This window comes from Acanthaster planci, linkage group LG02 (assembly GCF_054643075.1).
Source record: "Acanthaster planci isolate LZ-2023a linkage group LG02, COTS_SCS, whole genome shotgun sequence".
Classification (NCBI taxonomy): domain Eukaryota; kingdom Metazoa; phylum Echinodermata; class Asteroidea; order Valvatida; family Acanthasteridae; genus Acanthaster; species Acanthaster planci.
In genome coordinates this window covers 30,247,151-30,259,986 of record NC_141778.1, presented here as the reverse complement: position 1 = coordinate 30,259,986, position 12,836 = coordinate 30,247,151, and the positions used below count along the sequence as shown (strand labels likewise).

Genomic DNA, 12,836 nt, shown 5'->3' with positions numbered 1-12,836 from the left:
ACTAAGAAAACCATCGAACGAACAGGAAACGGCAGGAAACATGACCCATTTTAAGTGAATTAACCAAGCAACATGGACCGGAGCTGACATAGAGCGACTTGACAGAAACACACATCAGACAACTGGCTGTTCTCAGCTCACGGACTGAATTATTATTTTTCTTTTAACAATTCTTTACACCAAAGCACCCCTCTGTGGTGACAACTGAACTGGGTGAACACACAATGAGTCCCTTTGGTATTCTGCCAACGAAAACTCTTAATGAAGCGTGTCCTGGATCGTTCAAGAACATAACACCACTTGCTCCCTGGGTCAGTCCGTTTAGCGAGGCCATGCACTAATACGCACCAAACACATTGATCAAACTGCCACAATGGCACGTGCTTTGTCGTTAAAATTTTCTGTTAAATGACCTTTTCCTTTTTAAATACTGAACAGGCTCATTAGCCTAGAAGTTTGAGGAAACTCCCCATCCCACAAAGCATCAAATTGTTCAAATTTTTACTCAAAGAAGATCACACTGAAAACTGCAACCAAAACGTGGACTACTTTTGCAAGCCCCACATCTGCAGCCATCGGATCATCTAGAGACCCTACATGCCCACTTGGTTTCAGGCCGGTAAAGAAACAAGCTCTGACAAATGACTCCCTGCACGTGTATTAGGTGCCCTAGTAAATGGGCCTATATGAAACCCTAGCCTGACAACTGTCCTCCAATGCTGGCCCAGTGTGCCTTAAAGTGGTGACATACATGTGCACATGTGGATGGGTCCAACAAGCTGAACTCAAAGTTATCACTCTAAAATTAACAAACATCCAGAGGACTTGCCCACTTTGTCTCCAAGGACTGATGCCTGCACGGAGTCTTTCCTGGAGGCCCTGAGGGGGGGTTAGTGGGAGCCGCCGGGTCCCTAACTAACAGGGCCAACAGGACAAGCGAATTACTGGGAAATTCACAACATGCCCTCTGTCAGCTGACTAATTCATCAGCAAGATCACCACACCTGTTTTTTTTTCTTTGATCTTTCCTTTGATACAGATCTGTCAAGTGACACAGCTCCAGTTAAAAACCCAAAAATCAATGAGCTGTTTGTGTGCCTGTAGGTATATGTACATCAATCTCATCTGCTTTTGGACTGCCACAGTGGTGGATGATCCATTTTTGTTGTGTGATTTTGTTTTCTTGAAGATTGGAGGAATGCTTGGAAAATGTAAGTGAAGGAACATTAAGGAGGGTGTTGTTTTGCTTTAGAATGTTCTTTGCTTTGGGTTGGTTAAGGGCAATTCTTTAACAAGAGGTTATTAAAAAACATGGGGGTGGAAAGAATTAGTGTGGTACCTTTGAATCCACTTTTTTTCTCTTTAACTTCTTCTTTAATGTTAAATGACAATGATTTGGGCAGAAACAGCGAGACCAAATTTCCACTTGCTCGCTGCATTGCCATTTCTCATTTTGGGTAATTGCTTCTCCCGTATGTGGAACAGTAAATTTTGAAGGGAGAAATATTCAAAGGAGTTTGTTTACCTTAAAGATTTGTACACATAACAGCAAACTAATGAAACCACATATAATCCCCTTTAGATAAACATCAACTCCTCAACAAGAAATGTTATTTTTCCCAACTTACTCCTGGTGAAGGACCCCTTTCAAGCGCTAAGTATCTGTTGCTTCAAGAATACTGGTCCCAAACACCCAGGCATAAAGAACAAACCGCAACTCAACCGACGGGGTGCAGCTGAGAGCAGCACACATCTGAGATGGGGGCAGCCGCTGGCCACCGGCTGCCATGGCCTCACACATTGTTTTCAGCCACACGTGTAATAACCAGAAGCGACTACCTGTACGTGTACACGTACAGGTGTGGATCTGGTATCAACGACGGCCGCATTGATTTCCCCCAGTCACTCAATCGCCTGGGGCCCATTTCCTGCTTTCACAACAGGAAGGGTACAGGCCTGGGGCAGAATTGTGAGGGGGGGGAATGGGAGATACTTAAATGAGAAACAAAAATGGACAGATGTCTGAAAAGCACTGCAGCGTTTACCTCAAAACATGGCAGCTGCACGCAAGCAATCTTCCCCGTTTGCTGAAAACAGACACACGGACTGGCCTAGTCAGTTCGGGAGAAAAAAAAAATCAACAGTTGAAACAAAACTGCTATTTGTGCCTGTAGCTCACTGTTAACAGTACTGCAATGCTAAAAGACAGTTGCTATCACAAGGTTTAACAAGAAACTATTGGGAAATTTTGCATCCACATTGGTTAGATGAACGCAGCAACAATGTACAATGCCACCTGTGCATTTACACATGCACTTAGAAATGGTCACAATGTGGTAGATCTGGTATTTTACTGCCCAACTCGTAACTGGGCGTAGTAAACCTTGGAACCATGAATTATCACTCAAACTCACAAAAGATATAAAATTAACAAAAGAGCACTCACAACTCCCCTGAAAAATGCAGAACAGGTGGCCTTCATTACCATTTTCATTCAATACCCGAAATAGAATGTCTAACCAAATGATGCAGTTTACTCAGAGTCATTTTATTCCCCCAACTGACCAAGTATTGTGCAGCTGCAAGTACACGTACTTGTATTTTGTTTGTTGAAATTAGTTTACTGAAAAATGGACATTACCATTCATGCTGAAAGGTAAGTATTTAAAAGCAGCATAAAGGGTGTAGCAAAGCGTGTTGGGCACTTTGTTAAGATGAATTGAAATGGCTGAGAGAACAAAGCCACATTCAATTTCAATGAAACTTTGCGGATGTACTGCACGGTTGAATCGAAGTTTCCATCAGAGTGCTTCAGTTAATCATGTACCGGTGCCCGGCGGAGGTTACAAATCAACTGCTGTACCCAAGAACAATGGCACCACTGTAGCGCGACCGCGCGCAGCGCGCACGCTGAGGACTGTCAACCCAGGGACGTGGCTCACTGATCTCCATAGAGCTAGTAGGTCCAACATTCATGATGCATTATTCAAATTATGTCGGGTAGAACCATTTCTCATCAGGGGAAGGCCAAGGCCACTAATGTGTGGTGCATTATTTTACTGCTCACTGTCATGCAACAGTGCATTTTTTGTTCATTAAGTGCTGTTTGCCTGGGGCAGGGGGCGGAAATTTCCATCACGCAACAGTTGTATTTATCTGTGTCTCACTGTCATGCCACTGTGCATGAGGATTTGGTTTACCTTTATTCAAACAAATATTTTCCTGATTCATTTAACTTTTGTTTGGGGTGGGGGACGGAATTTTCCATCACGCGATAGTTGTGTTTGAATTCCGGCATTCACAAACATTATAGTTCACTGGTTAGGAAAAATGTTATTTACTTGTTTACCATTTACTTGTAACCAACGGTCTCCAAGCCTCGTTGAAGAATATGCAAATATCCCCTAAGCTAAAAGAGATTTACTACTGAACTCGGCGGGACACAAGCAATCACTAACACTGACTGTGAGGGGAATTCTGTTACCTTACACAGAGGCAAACTAATGAAACCAAATCAAAAATGATCCTCTTTGGATAAACGTCAATTCTTCAACAAGAAATTGTACTGTACCCTACCGAACTCACAACCTGTTTGGCTGCCACACATACTGCAAAGCAGATTGGTCCCCAGCACCACTGCATACACAGCTGACCAAACCAACTGGCAGTGGGTGGGAGCAGTATGCGTCTCTATGGGGAGGGGGGGAGGCAGCTGCTAGCCACTGGCTGCCATAGGCTCGCATGTTGCTTTCGGCAACTGCATGTGGGTATCTGGTATCAAGCCAGTCATATACATGCACATTCCCCTATCACTCAGTCACTGCGGCCTGTTTTTAACCTTAACAAGAAAGAAGATTGGGCTTTCTACTATCGTGGGAAAAGAATGGCAAAGATAGCTTAAACTGCCCATAATCTCCCCAGCCCAATACAATGAAACCACAATGGCAGGTTATCCCCAAACAGGGAGCAAGACTGGCGGCGCTCGTATTATGGTGGATGAAGTTTATAAATGGTACACACCCATTGTACCACTGGGCCTTTGATGTCACAGAGCTGGTTGGTACATGTACATAACCGCATCCAACCTCCATACATGCATCCGACTCATCCGTGTCAACAAAAGCTTCCTCAACTGTGCAGTAAACCAAAACCCTCTTACAAGCACGGTCAAGCAACCCTACTCAAGTCCCTTGCTTTTATCAGAACTAATGGATTACCGGCAAACTCATTTCCAGTGCGATAAAGAACGAGATTATCTGCAGTGGGAGCTAGACGCAGATGACTGCTACCTGTATTTGTTGAGTGCCTCCCAGTGTGCTTGACATAATGTACCTTGCAAAGGGAAGATGCAGGTACATGTGCATTATGACTCTAAAACCTAACGACGTTGTACATATCCACGTGCATGGGTATGTACGGATTGATCTATGGACAGAAACTTGTTTCAAAATAGGCTTTCATCCTGTGAAGTTGGGGGGGAAAAAAGTTATTTTGACAATGTCTGTCATGATTTTTACCCTTCTGGAATGTGTTTTGGATGCATTCAGATGAAATTCAGAATCACGCTCTTTGGATAAAAAAAATGACGTTGCGCAATCTTTTCGACTTTGGTTAACATTAACCTGAAAAAACTTACTCGAAAAATAAAATGGCTGAAAATGTCACAAAAGGAACATCTGTTGCGCTCATCATAAGACTAACCAAATGTGTCTGAAAAAAAACAAAACGGCCTCTTCAAAAAGAAAACACAAACAAAATTCAAAAGACAACAAAATGCCGAGTTGACAGAATCTATCAGTGGGGTGGGAAAAATGCAGATTTTGGTATACAGCCCCTGGTTGACCTGTCTGATGTTTTAGGTACATATGTAGTTTGTCACCAGGTCACTGTAGAAAGCCGCCGTGAAGTACGGCTTCAACCAACACAACCCTATTTTTCTAATCTTATCTTTTAATAATATACATATATTAATCTGTTAAAAATCCCTGAAATTGGCGGCTTGCCACTGTTTGTGATTTTTTTTTTACAAATAAATAAATAAATAAACTCCTAGGCGTTCTTCCAGAATTAGCCAATCCAGTATTTCTTTGTTAACACGGCCATTACACTAGCACCCGCGCTGCAGGTACTGGTTACAAAACGATCCTGTGTGCGAGCCCAGCAGCTTCCAAACTCCAAGGTACGGCAAACCGAGGGTCTACCAATTTTTACAAAAATCCCTCCATCTCTGCTTCACTCCATTTCACTCCCCCCCCCGCTTGCGACGGTACACAAGGCTGTTCTTGGGTACTGTTGGGACTCAAGGCAAAGAGGTGTCTTTCTCTTGCTTTGGCTTAAGATTTGCGCCCTCTGAGATAAGGAAGCAAACAACATGTGAAAAAGTCTAAAAACAAAAATTTTCTGATATGAACGGGAAAAGGGCTTTCAATTCGTTAGCGATGGTTTGTTCAACTCTGGAAAACGACAAACAAGACAGTCTTAGCAAAAACATAATTCACACTGGTTCCACTTGTGAGTTACAAAATTCCAGTGGCAATACTGACTGTGCGTGATTTGCATACCCTACAAGAATCTCATTTCTTTGTTTGCTCGTTTGTTGGTTAGTTGTTTTTTTTTAAACATTACCTGTAGAAGTTGTTGTGGAACTTGTTGTAGCTGGCCATGGTGTGCAGGCCTCCCCAGGCCGGGCCCAGAGAATAAAAGATCTGAACGGCGCCGTCCTTCCAAACCTACTCAGAGGAAAAGACTTCCATTACATGAGAGTATAAAGCAGAACCACCACAACGGCCCAAATACCTGCAAGTTTGGGAGGAAAGAAAACCTGCAAATCTTTTTCGGCGCTGGCCTAGGGCTTCTTTATACAGCTGTCAACCAAAAGACACAGAAGTACGCTTAGCTAAGAAAATGCTTGCTCAGCAAAATTAGGTTGTAACTGAACACCTAACATGGCTGAACAATCAATAATTGCTATCAGTAAGACAAGACCGCTCTTCAGAACAAGCACCAAAGGGGCCCAAGACCCAATTTCATAATTTCACTTTGCAAAAGACAAGCAACAGACCTTGTTCACCAGGATTCAGGGATCTTGTTCCCTGAATCCATCGCATAACTTATACACTGTTCATCTGGACGATGCCAAACCAGTTCGTGAGATTGAATTACATGCACCTTCCAATATTTTTCCAACATCTGACTTTAAACACTAAGGTACTGATAGATGTGATCAGACATTTGCGATTGTTCATCATGGTGGACTAATTTGTTGTGAAATTTCAGTTTATTGCTTTCATTCCACCTCTCCGGAAAAAAAAAAGGAAGAGTTAACTTTGCTTTCAAGTTTGACATGGCCCATCCACGAATGAAAGTCTGTGTACCATGAGACTTTGCGGCAAGTGATCCGTTTTTGGTTGAGCGAGCACTGTCGGCATTAAGCAAATACCAAACTTAACCCTTTGAAATCTCCAATGAATACATTGACATTCCCACATATTGTAGCAACTGTCGCAGTGCACTCTGTATGTAATAGCTAGGCTCTACCTTGCTGTATCAATCCAGATAAGTCCTCATTTCTCCTGGTCGATTTTAGAAGGGGGGGGTAGGGTACATGTAGGCGCTTTGAAGTGCCTATATACTGGTATGACTCCCCAACAACCAAGTATTTCCCTCCAGTATTTGGGGCCCAGGGGAAACAAAAATTCACTGGAGAATTTGGGAGATTAAAACTGAGCAAATCAGTCCAAACGAGAGGCACTTGAGTAGTACCCAGGAATCACAATGAATTTTATCTCTGACCCACACATCACTATTTCACTGTCTTTGAATATTTCACAGCGACCAAGTCAACCATTTAGGAAACTCAGAGGATCCATTCTCAATCATTTTGTGGACTGAAAAAAAATTGAAACCTGCAGGACAGGTCGGCCATTTCACAAGACGGCAAAGAATCTCGCTTCAAGCTACATGTGAATTCAACTTTAATAAATGAATGTGGTCATGTGCACACCGCAACTGCAAAACTTGTGCCTACAGGGCTGCAAATCTCTGCTGTGGGCTTGCACAGTACTTATGTGTACACTGGCAGCAGAAAAAAGCACTGCGCAGGGAAGAGGCTGGACACTGGGCATGGCAGACATGTACACCACACCCAACTCTGCCCCTGCTGCATACACTGCACCCCCACACGCCCCTACAAGGTGCTAAGATGGGCTAATTTCTTGAGGACGTCAGCCCCTCTAGCTCTGATTAGAGCTAGAGGGGCTGTTTGGACAGTCACACTTGCAATACTTCTACGAGCATGGCAAGCGTGCGCTGAGTGTACACACTGAGGAAGTGAGCACCTCATAACACATTGAAAAGCCAGCACTTCATTCACAGCCTTTCCTGAATAGAAATGGCACCGTGTGTGGGTACTGGGAACAGGTGGACAATAAACGCAGCAAAGTTTTTTCCCTTTGTTTCCCCGCTCTGATGCTGGCTGGAGATTACTTGCTCTCAAGGCTTCATCATCCCCGTGCCATTTTTGGAAGTAATCACCACCGTGACCACCAGCTTCTGTGACCAACACCCACCTTTCCTTCGGCAAAAGCAGTTTCCCAGCCAAGCAATGAATATACATTCTTGCTATTATCCAAACGGACAATGCAGAGCAATGCCAACACCGGCCTCAATTAGGTTAACCTTAGAGCTTTCATTTTTCCCCCATAGCTGGCCACTGTGCAATAAATGTGTTCATCCGACCAAGGACTGCTTGTTAGATTTATCAGCAGTGAGGTACTTGCACACCATATCCCAAAGTGTTGAGGCATGACAGCTAACCTTAACGTACAGAACTGGTATATATTAGATATTTTATAACAGATTTTTCACAACTGACCAAATTTGAGAGCCCAGGCCAGACGGATGACCTTTACACACTCATTATCAAAACTGCTGGCATGAATGGACCGGACAATAGAGAAAAAAAACAAAAACCAAGTTGGTCAAAAGGTGAAAAATTGTTCCGTTCTCTTGAGGGGTTATGGAGAGAGGGGGCTTACATTGGCATCGGCGAGGCGGCTGAAGTCAGGCCGGATGTAGAACAGGATCCCCTGGAGAGATCCAGGGAGGGTCACGCCCCGGATAAGCAAGATGATTAGAACCACGTAGGGAAAGGTCGCAGTGAAGTACACCACCTGAAGAGGGAGGACACACAAACGGAGGAACAAATCAATGATCACACACTGTCTGCATGCAACCTGCAGGCTCATGCCTCCCGTTTCAAACTTCAGCTGCTCCGCAAAGAAGTCGACAGCAAAATAAGAATGCTACTTTTTGAAAGCCTAAGGACCGATGCATTTATATGCAGTCCCATTAAAACCATGCAGCACTAAACATTTAGCATTCATGTAACCCCTTGACATTATACAGCCTAAAGTGTTCTGTAATCTGGTAATTTGAGCTCCATGAACATAGTGGTCCCTCTCCCCGTTCCCCTTTAGTTTCAACTTTTTTGGAAGATCTCCCACACCTAGTCAGACCCTATCATTCAACATTCACGCACATGTACACATACAAGTCGACACCTGGCTCTGCTCAGTGAAAATTGTTCTTCAGCGTTGACCATTTGTGTAAATGTGGGCAGCACAAATGTATCGGCCATAGGGCCTACATGTTTCTTCCAGAACTGCCCCATAAATGTATACATGCCTGTCAAATTCAATAATTATCTGATACCTGATTACATAAAAGTACTGTACATGTAATGATGGTTTCTGTTGGGCTCTTTCAAATCTTTGTGTCCAATTCCCCGCCCACCCCAAAAACGAAATTGAGATAAAACATTTTCAATAGGAACATTAAACGCGATTTGAAGTTCTAAAGCACCTTCAGATGTATTTAGAAGACAACAAAATGGGAATTGCAACCCCTCCCCCCTTATATACCAGTATAAAAACCAGCCATACGGATACCCACAAAGCATTGCACAAGAACCACCGGCAATACAGGCATAAATTACTCCCGCCCCCCTCTTCATTAAAAGGAAAAAAACAGGTGCATCAATGTTTTATTCCAAGGCAGATTTGGCACTCTGCCAAACTCTGAGAGCGCCCTACATTTTGGAGGGTTTCCAACAACAGACACATACATGTACTTCCGGCAGTCAAGGTCAAACCCAAAGCTCAAGCATAGGGGCTGCAGGGCAACCCAAATACCGTACATGTAAGTGAACAAAGAAAGGGACAAGAGGGCCTTGTTTCAAGCCAAGTCCAGGCTGGCCAAACAGGGCACAGAATGGTGTATCCGTTCTGTCTGCCAAACTGTTAACATCGAAAATGCTGTAACAGGCCTTGCTACATGTACCTTCATGCCACACACCCCCAACAAACTATGTACTGAGGCCGTCATTGCAAGCTGCAAAGAGCGGTACATTGCGTGCTCGCCTTTGGAGCATGTTATGTACTGCTCTGTCTGCAAAGGTGATTTAACCATCTGCATTTTATTACCAAGCAGTGGTGGCACTTTAATTGAGCTGACATGCATCAAGCATTCAGACATACATGTATGGCACAAGGAATTTTCATTTCAAAATGTACATGCCTGGGGTCTTTGAATGTATGTAGTTGGTGCATTTAGCATGGACAAAAAACGTCTGTTACCAGTGAGCAGGAACTTTTTGAGTTCCCTTCTCAATTTACATGTGTCTATACACAAGACTCCAACATTAAAAAGCCTGCGATCAAGCACTGCAACCAAACCCTTTCCACTTTCATCCTCACCCCTTCCCTATATCCAGCAAGCAATGAGACTGAGGGGTATCCCCCAACATGTCCAATCACTATACATACTCCAGACTATTGTTACCTAACAAATCCTCTATAGATGTCTGAAAAGAAGTCCTCAGATTCCAGTCAGACAATGACCAACATAAAGGGGGGGTTCTCTCCATCTCATATCTTGCTTCATATGTCCTCCCCCCAAAAAAAGAAATCACTAAACATGTAGTCCGCAGCTCCCAGGGGATTAGAGGTTGACAGACATGAACAGATGCAGCATACCACCACAAGACCTGTGACAAAAGACGGTGGGGGTATTGTCAGCCATTGCTACATAGACCACCACCTCAGAGATTTCCCCCCCCCCAAAAAAAATCAGCCATAAATTTGCCGATCAAATTTCTGTCTAGTTTTTACAAACAAAAAAAAACGAAAGCAAAATAGAAGTGACCTGTTGTGTGATTTTCGTCAGGCGAGTACAGTGTTCTGTACAATTCATTGTTGGAGTGAAATTTGTTAATTCTTTTCTGGAGCTGAACAGTTCTCACGGGACGTACACTACTACCTTGAGGCTCAGAAATCGCTATGGCAACTGCCTGTACATGTACAAAATGACATGAGTTTGTACATGTGCAAGCAGCCCCTGCCAATTACCATCATTGGGCACGGCTGAGTAAACAAGTAGTGGATTACACCCGATCATTCTGAATAATCAAATATTTGTTCCTCTTTTCCATCAAGTATTCGAGTGTAGTTACAATAATTCCCACAAAAACAGAGGCGAAATGTGCATATTTGTGTGGTGGTCTATGTCTCCAATTCAAATAACTGATCACCAATCGAGTAACCAAATAAAGGGCACAGCCCCCCCCCCGCGCAGCAAGTGATAGGTGTCAGACACAAGCAAAATCCTTCCATGAAAATGTTGATCACTACGCTGTGAAATGACAAAATACCGGAAGGAGAAATGCCGACAAACATGACAAATTGGTATTTGAAATCTGCTTTGCTTGGGTCATACCACTTCTTCCTTGAAGTCAGCCCAGACGAAAATTCCCTCCCGCCATCTCTTTACAAGGTGTCACGTGCACATGTACGGTGCGGGGGGGATGACCTGGTTACCGAACACCCTAATAATGGGCTTCAGGCAGGTGTCTTCATAACAAGTCACATTCAATGTTGAAAGTGAACATGAAAAGGCGACTTGGGGGGTTGAATAACAGAGCCCCCACTGAGAGGATTATAGGGAAATCAATGCAAATGCACTGTTTGGTCGCTAGGTGTTCTTGCACAAAACCCAACAACAAGCACATTATAGTCCCAGTGCTGGCACATCACTGAGCGAGTGCGTACTACTATTGAACCAACACACCTGAATGATCACAGCCCATCATTCACCATGACTCATTATTTTGTAGACTTTCAGTACAATGGACGGATACATCAAAAGAGGAGAATGCAACTACCGCATGTCGTGTTCACGTGATGGAAAATCACGCTACCTGGGAGGCAACACCTTACACATAATTCCAAAATTCTTGCTTCATTTCCAGATGCTGCCAGAAGCAGTTTGTACACATATTACACAAATCATGAATACATGTACATGTACTTATGGAACATACATATACATGTACACCACAGGGCAACAGATGGAAAAGGATCATTTTGTCTGCCATCTCCGAATGAATAAATTCCAATGCACTAATTTGCATTTTGTTAATTTGTTAAATTCATACAGTACCTTAATACATCCCATGTACAAATGTACATCCCCACCTAAAGCTTCCTCCACTACCCACAGTATACATGAATGCGCAGAGCTTTTGTGTGACAGTGGACTTTAACGTTTATTTAGGTACAACGAACTTCGGTTTACGGTGTTCTTTTTTATTTCAGTGCGTCCATGCCGTGCCTTTGTGCTTGAAAAACGTCAAAAAACTCATGTCTCTATAAAGTTACAACCCTTCCCTCTTTAATCAAACCACACTTTTGTTGTGATTTGCATTTCCCCATCTTCTTACATTGTTTTCATTTCTGCTAATTTTTGTGCTTCAACTCAAGTTTCCTTTCTCAGTGTCTCAGCTACAGTGGTGATTTTGTGGATCATCTTCAATGCAGAAGAGCAAGCGCTGTGTGCCCATGCCTTCAGCAATGGAAAAGGGCCCACTGACCAGGGTTGGGGGGGTCCAGTCCAGGACGTTCAAGGTCGAGGCCAAGTCACTGTGTGGGGCCAAGGCCGAGGTGAAAGCCAGTTGCATGAACAACACACATTAACATATATGTACATACATACATGTACATGTACACACGTAATACAAACTCCACACGATTGAAGGTCAGTCTCTAAAATATTATAAGCACAGTTGGCTGGCGCACAAAATTCATTTAAATTTAAAAAAAAAAAGGAATGTGCATCAAGTGCTACATTCCACTTTCAATGTTCACGTAACATTGTAAACAACCTGGTAACTAAATTCAAACAGACATACATGCAATGATCTCTTGTTTGGCAAGTGTTGCAAAGCTATTTTTTAAATTTCTTGGCTGAGAGGATGAGTTCCCCCCTCCATTCCACCAGTACAAAAAGAGAAAATTATAAAAGCTTAATTGCTCCCGACACATTAATATACATGTACATGTAATTCCCCATGTGATAATGTCTCCAATGTATGAAATATAAAAAACAAATCAAGATCACAAGAAGACAAGGTTTAAATGAAGGCCACTAATCACAAAATACAGTAATATCAAACTGGAAAGTTGGAAGTTCACAAACAACTGTAAAGTTGCAAAAATATCCCCCAACCAAATGTGTGAGTCACTATTTTTCAACAAAAAATGTCTGGGGAGCTTCCAAAATACACGGCGCAATTTCTCTCCCCCCGAAAAACCATGAAAATGGAAAGTTGGAAGTTCACAAACAGCTGCACAGTTGCAAAAATATCCCCCTACCAAATGTGAAAGTCACTACGTCATTTCATTCATGGGGAGCTCGCTCTTTTGTCATGTGCTGCACCTTGTCTTTGGAACAATCTACCAGCATGGTTACGATCTTCCCCTTCTCTCCTGCAGTTTGGAAGG

The 12,836-nt window shown here is 43.1% G+C and overlaps 1 protein-coding gene across 1 annotated transcript in view; it reads right to left on the bottom strand.

The window, feature by feature from the left end:
* Positions 1 to 12,836, bottom strand: part of LOC110977217 (sodium- and chloride-dependent glycine transporter 1-like) — a 62,557-nt gene that overhangs the window by 22,469 nt on the left and 27,252 nt on the right. The window contains exons 6-7 of the mRNA XM_022231135.2: positions 8,037 to 8,171; positions 5,626 to 5,729 (exon numbers count right to left, since the gene is read on the bottom strand). Of these exons, the coding sequence (XP_022086827.2) occupies positions 5,626 to 5,729; positions 8,037 to 8,171 (239 nt within the window). The remainder of the gene's footprint in view (positions 1 to 5,625; positions 5,730 to 8,036; positions 8,172 to 12,836) is intronic.